Raw genomic sequence first — 7,099 nt, forward strand, 5'->3', positions numbered from 1 at the left:
TCCTGAAGGAAGAATATTGCCACAGTTAAAATTGAAGTTCTTAAATAAATAAATAAATTATTTTAACTTAATTGCTTTTTCTTCACCTAAGCAAAGAAGAGGTTCTAATACAATCTCCAGTGGAAAAGAAAGAAACTGCCACTATATTCCTGCATTGAGCAGGGGGTTGGACTCGATGGCCTTGTAGGCCCCTTCCAACTCTGCTATTCTATGATTCTAAATACTGACATTTCTGCTGCAAACTAATGCCTGCTTTTGTTTGTTTTTAAAAGAAAGTCTGAATCATTTTACTTATAATAGAAAAGGATGGAACTGCAAATAGCCTAAAACTGTTTAAAATTAATATCTAGACACACAGAACCATAGAATAGCAGAGTTGGAAGGGGCCTACAAGGCCATTGAGTCCACCCCACCCCACCCTGATCAATGCAGGAATCCACCCTAAAGCATCCCTGACAGACATCCCTGACAATGTCTTAAGAGAAATATTTTTACAGAGTTTTATCCATACACACACCCAAACTCCCCCAGTAAGACTTCGAGATTAACACTGCAAAGGCTGGAATCTGTACAATTTTCAAGCGTGCAAGCTAAATACAGTTCACACCAGCACCCATGTACCTGCTTTTGCAGTTGTCTTGCTACTGCTGCTGCAGCACAGAGGTACCAGCTTTAGACATTGTTGTTTTGCAGCAATCCTTTGCAAACCACCATGTGAGTTTAAGGGGGAAATTGCAATTTTTTTTTGCAAATTAAGCACAATTAAAGCAGGATGCATGAGAGTACTTCACAATAAAAGCTGATTTTAAGGTGGAAAACTTCTGAGTTCTTTGCATGCAATTTGCAGTGATTGCAAGGTATAGTGCTAGTGCAATAAAGCTCTTAAGCAGCCAGCCCCCTACATTCACCTAGCCACCATCCCCCCCACCGACCCCCCTCAGTCCTACCTTCTAATTTCTTCTTCTCCTGCTTGCTTGCAGCTTTCTTCTTCTTCTTCTTCTTCTTCCCCTCGGCCTAGGCAGGGAGTGGGGGGGGGACGCTTCCAGGAAGTCCCAGAATGCGTCCCACAGCCCCCTCCCTCAGCATAGATGGGGCCTTGTACTTGCTCTGCACGATCTTGCAGGCAAAGTACAAGGCCTCATTGAGGCAGGGAGGGGGCGGAGACGCTGGGAGGAAGTCCCAGAATGCATCCCACAGCCCCCTCCCTCAGCGTCGATGGGGCCTTGTACTTGCTCTGCACGATCTTGCAGGCAAAGTACAAGGCCCCATTGAGGCAGGGAGGGGGCGGAGACGCTGGGAGGAAGCCTGGGCCCAGCTGAGGTGAACTCCTTGCGCGGCTGCAGGCCCGGGTGCTAGAAGGAGGCCCTGCGCCCCCAGAGGATGGCCTTGCTTGCTCCCAGACTCTCTCCCACTCACTCCCTTCTCCCCCCTCCCTCCTTGGAACCTGAGGCGCATGCGTGAGCTTATCGGAGTCCCATAGGCTAACATTGGACGCAAATAAATTAATAAAAAATCAACGGAAGCAGATATTTTAAAAAGAAAGGCCATTCCATCAATGAGGAGGCCAGGGGAACACAATCCTATCAATGGATTGGAAGGTAAGGGTCCCAATTTGGCGCTATAAGTGAGCAAAAAAAGGTTGCCAACCAGGAAGTAAAACAAAGAAGATCTGGACAGACATACTGCCCCCCCCCCATTTTCTGCTTTAAACTACCACCCAGCCCTCAATATTGCAGGAATCTCCCTGAAACGCGCAGGGAATGTAAAGCCAGCATTTCTTTCTGGCAGTACCCGCGTTTCAGAAAGATTCCTGAAATATTTTTTATTTTAGGCTGCTAGGTTGACCCACCCCCCAGCAATTCCATTTAACATGGCGGAATGCTCGTTTTACTGATGGCCACATCACGCCAGTCCTTTTCCAGCTTCATTTGCTGCCAGTCCAGGTCCGGGCCCAATTCAAAGTGCTGGTATTGACATTTAAAGCCCTAAACGGTTTGGGGCCAGGTTATCTGAAGGAACGCCTCCTCCCATATGTACCTGCCCGGACCTTAAGATCATCTACAGGGGCCCTTCTCCGTGAGCCCCTGCCAAAGGAAGTGAGGCAGGTGGCTACTAGGAGGAGGGCTTTCTCCGCTGTGGCACCCCGGTTGTGGAACGAGCTCCCCAGAGAGGTCCGCCTGGCACCTACACTGTACTGCTTTCGTCGCCAGCTGAAGACCTTTTTATTCACTCAGTATTTTAACACTTAATTTTAACTTAAATTTAAATTTTACTGTTTTAACTATGTATTTTAATCTTATATCAACTTTGCTGTGTGGTTTTATCCTGGTTGCGCTTTTTATACTGTATTTCGTAATTGTGTTTTAACCTGTTGGGTGTATTACTGTGGTTTTAATTTTTGTGAACTGCCCAGAGAGCTTCGGCTATTGGGCGGTATAAAAATGTAATAAATAAATAAATAAATAAATAACTACAGGAATCACAACTGTGATTCCTGTAATATGCCAATAAAGTATTCTGTGTTCTGGCTGCATTCCTTTTTTATATATAATAACTTCAGGGCATATGCATACAACAGTTCCTCACATCCACTGAGATCCGCTTCCCTACTATATATTGTTCAGTTATTTGGGCAATGCCAGGTATCTTTTGAAAACATATTCTTAGGTTTGCATCTTTTTAGCTGGTAGAAAGGGTGTTGTGTGTCCTGATTGTTTTTGAAGTTTAGACGGCTGCTCTGACAAGGCATGATGGGAGCTGCAGGCATTAGAGGTAAAACAAAAACTGTGGTTTATCACAAAGCTATAATTTTAAAATACAGTTCTTACTAACACAATTTCCCATTTATTCTAACAAAATAATTTACTAACTCAACCAAACTAAAAAAACACAACAACCTAAAGATGAATAAGATGAAGAGAAATTTATTATTTATCAAATAAATGTTAAAAACATTATTCACGGACCCAAGCAACTTTGGGCATATCAGCTAGTATTCTCTATAACAACTCTAGTATGGGATTATAAAAAGTGTTAATTGATGGGAGGTGTTATTAATAGAAGTGGTAGCACTGGCTAAAAACCTTCCTTTCATTCTTAAGAGTGATTAGGCTCTAACCTTTAGAGTGAATGGTCATTGTTGTTTCCCACAAATTTTGCAGCCAAATTCATGCACCGTACCTCTATGAACCCGGTTTAGCATGTTTTGCATATTTTTAAAAACCTGCAGCCTATTCAGATTTGATACAGGGTTCTTATTATTTTTAAAAAGTGTTTTTATTATATATTGGAAAATATGAAGCTTCTCTCCATTTAACTACTTGAATTAGGGTGACCATATGGAAAGGAGGACAGGGCTTCTGTATCTTTAACAGTTGTATTGAAAAGGGAATTTCAGCAGGTGTCATTTGAATATATGGAGAAGCTGGTGAAATCCCCTCTTCATGACAACAGTTAAATCTGCAGGGGCCCTGCCCTCTTTTAAATCTGGTCACTCTAGTATAGCTCCTGTACCTTTAACTGTTGTGATGAAGAGAGAATTTCACCAAGTTCTCCATATACACAAATGATACCTGCTTAAATTCCCTTTTCTATGCAACTGTTAAAGATACAGAAGCCCTGTCCTCCTTTCCATATGGTCACCCTACTTGAATGTCTGTAGCCAAAATATATGCCCATAAATCCAAAATTTCTTTAATATTTTTCTGCCCTTCACAGCACATATCTATTCTATGTTTTGTCCATCACCTATGTAATGCATTTCTCAGTACTTCCCTCACCTCTTTATTTCTTAGTGTATAGATGAAAGGATTCAACAATGGAACCACAATGAGGTTGAAGATGCTTACAACTTTGGTCCTTTCTAAAGACGTCTGTCTGGAAGGCTTAACAAAAAGGAAGATGGTGGACCCGTACCAAATAATCACAACAGCAAAATGAGAGGAGCATGTGGAAAAGGCCTTTTGTCGACCTTTGGTTGAGGGGATGCGCAGGATTGTAGCCACAATATACATGTAGGAGAGAAAGGTTACCACACAGGAGCCCACAATTACAATGATAGCTATGAAAAAAGCAGTAATCTCAAAGAAATGGGTGTCGCTGCAGGAAAGAACTATCCAGGAATCAAGATTGCAATAGAAATTATCAATCACATTGAGCCCACAGAAGGACAAGGTTGTGATCAGGTATGCCGGTATGCAAATAGCAAGAAACCCACCCAACCAACAGCCAAATGCCAACTTGCTAGAGAGGCTGATGTCCATGATAGTGTTGTAATGCAGGGGATAGCATATGGCCAAATAACGGTCATAAGCCATGACAGCTATCAGGAAATGCTCTGTGCAGCCAAAGGAAAAAATGAAGTACATCTGCAGCATGCAGCCTGTGAAAGAGATACTTTTACTCCTCCCGAGAAAGATGGCAAGGATCTTTGGGATAGAGGCTGTTGTGTACCATATCTCCAGGAAAGAGAGATTGCACAGGAAGAAGTACATGGGCGTATGAAAGCGACGATTTGTTATTATGAGAAGGATGATGGACAAATTTCCCAAAACTGTCAGGATGTACATGATAAAAAAGAGGATGAAGATGAACAGTTGAAAACGTGGAGACCCAGAGAAACCGAGAAGGATGAATTCTGTGACACTTGTTCTGTTTTGTTCTCCTTGGTTGTGCCCTCCCATCTGTCTCCTTTTACCTGCTGAAACAAAATGCTGAATTAATACATAGAGGGTTTCATTGGAATTAATATGGCTGCAATGCCATATACACACACATAGGAGGAAGCCCCATGGAACACAGTGGGAATTACTTCTGAGTAAACATGCATAGGATTGTGTTTACAAAAAAAGAAACCACCCTTTCTCCTATTAAGAATCTCAGGTAAAGAAGATATCTGCACAAACTTACTTTCATACCTTTATGTATAGCATTTGTATAATCCAAGACAAAATAAGAGCAACAAGTATTACTGAAACAATATTGCATGTTTTAGTAGTATTTAAAACTAAAATAAATGAATAAATCTCCAGGGGTGTGGGAGGCCTTTAATGAAGCAAAACGTTAATTTTATCCTCTCTCAGATGACTTCATTCTAGATGAGATGGGTCAAATAAATGGAGGAAAGAGGGTTTGAAAAATGAATGTAAGATCAAGAACAGCTAAGACCAGAAAGCACAGGTACCAGGACCATCATCTACATGCCTACTCTGATGTACATGCCATGCATTTCAATTGTGCTTACTCCCAGGTAAGTGTATATAGGACTGCAGTCTCATTCCAGAAAATTTACCTCTTCCCCTCAGGAGCTAGTGCATGGTCTAAGGAATGGATATTTTATGTGTGGTGTTCCTGGCCAACTTTGTGAATGCTTCTTTTCTTTACAGTTGTAATGAGCATAAACCTTACCAGGATTGCTGGGAGAGGAAAATGTAGTGGAGGCTGGTGAGTCCGAATTCAGTGGGGCTGTGAATCCATTCTGGGTTTCAGACAGAACCAGCCAGAATTCTAAAGATGAAATACAAGGTGCTGGATATATTTTGGACACATATTTTATTATTTTGGGCAGTGCCTTTAGAGTTCTGACTGGTTCTGATTGAAACCCAAAGTGGATTCACAGCCCCACCAAAACTGGAGCCACCAGCCTCCACTGGAAGTAAGGTGCAAAGACTGAAGGGAGATGAAATCAAGGCAAATGGATAGAAACACTTTTTTTTAGTTGAATTATTTTCAAATGTTGGATGAATAGTAAAAAAAGATGACAGATAGGAAGACCCAAAAATAAGGAGAGGGGCTCTGAGATTTTGCATGGGAATGACCACAATATGAATTAAGGAGTGTTGTATTTGTTTGTTTTATTGTACACATCCAGACTTTCTCTGCACCCTTTCCAATATTTCCATTAAATAGAATCAAAGTTTAATTTTCTTGTTGTCTTTTTATTATCATAATGCAGTCTTTATATGGCAGCTGTGATATGCTAGATGTAGAAGCCTGTTCTATATGTGTGTGCATGAGTGTGACTATACTGAACCTAATATATTGCATTATTTTTTTTAAAAAAACACTTGAAAAGTGTGTGTGTTCACATTATGTGAATATTTTAATCCATATTACATTTAATATGTTTGGTCAAGGAAACCTAGAGCAAGCTATACTACGTGGGCTGTACCATTGGATGAACTGCTGTTGGCAAAAGCTTTTAAGATTTGAAAAATGATTCAGAAAGAAATCAGAAAACAGAAGCACTTAATAAATATGGTTTTTCATCAGCCATTTGGATCATGACAGAAACAATGTCATTTTGAATTTCCATATCCATGCTATAAATCATACAAACACACCTACAGTGTCTCAGTGTTCAATTATTTTAGACTAGTTCTGTCATTATTTCCACTCACCATTTGGAACACAAAAAGGGAAGGACTCCTATGCAGTTGTGATGCCATATCGCTAAGTAAAGAATCTTTATATCAACAAAACCAGAAGCTCCCTTCAGGTTTCAACTCCAAAGCAATTGTGGAAAAACTATCCATAACCAATTATCATTATTATTTTCAAACACAAATATGTCTAGATTCCTTTCTCACTATGGATTTGGATTTCTAACTCAAATCTTAAATAGAGTGTCTATTAGAGAACAATGGGGGGAAAAGCAGCGGGGGATTTGAAGGAGAATCCTGGTATCAACAATGTATCACCAAGGGTATAAATCAACTACTAAAATGGACTCTTGTAAAATAGTCCTTGAACTTGAGTGAAATTACATATAATTAATCGGTGCACCATTTTTGAATCATACCTTCAGAATGTCGTGATTCATTTGGACCTCATCTACATCAAGCAGGATACTGTAGTATGAAAGTGGTATGAAAGCAGTATATAAAAGGCAGGAGCCACACTACTGCTTTATAGTGGTGTTGAAGTGCACTGACAACTGTTGGGGCCCATTGACACACACCACATACGACTTTCATGGTGCTTTATCCTGCTTGGTGTGGCTCCTGACTTTTAATACCACTTTCATAATGCAATATCCTGCTTGGTGTAGATGATGCCATAGTTTACTGCTGCTAAATAAAGAGTCATCAGAAATTAGAGC

The 7,099-nt window shown here is 40.6% G+C and overlaps 1 protein-coding gene across 1 annotated transcript; it reads right to left on the bottom strand.

Moving 5' to 3' along the window:
- Positions 1-3,743: 3,743 nt before the first annotated feature.
- LOC134405345 (olfactory receptor 6F1-like) lies at positions 3,744-4,682 on the bottom strand. Its single transcript, XM_063136590.1, has one exon. The coding sequence runs from the start codon at positions 4,680-4,682 to the stop codon at positions 3,744-3,746; it is 939 nt and encodes a 312-aa protein (XP_062992660.1).
- Positions 4,683-7,099: the final 2,417 nt, after the last annotated feature.

Source organism: Elgaria multicarinata, chromosome 11 (assembly GCF_023053635.1).
Source record: "Elgaria multicarinata webbii isolate HBS135686 ecotype San Diego chromosome 11, rElgMul1.1.pri, whole genome shotgun sequence".
Classification (NCBI taxonomy): Eukaryota; Metazoa; Chordata; class Lepidosauria; order Squamata; family Anguidae; genus Elgaria; species Elgaria multicarinata.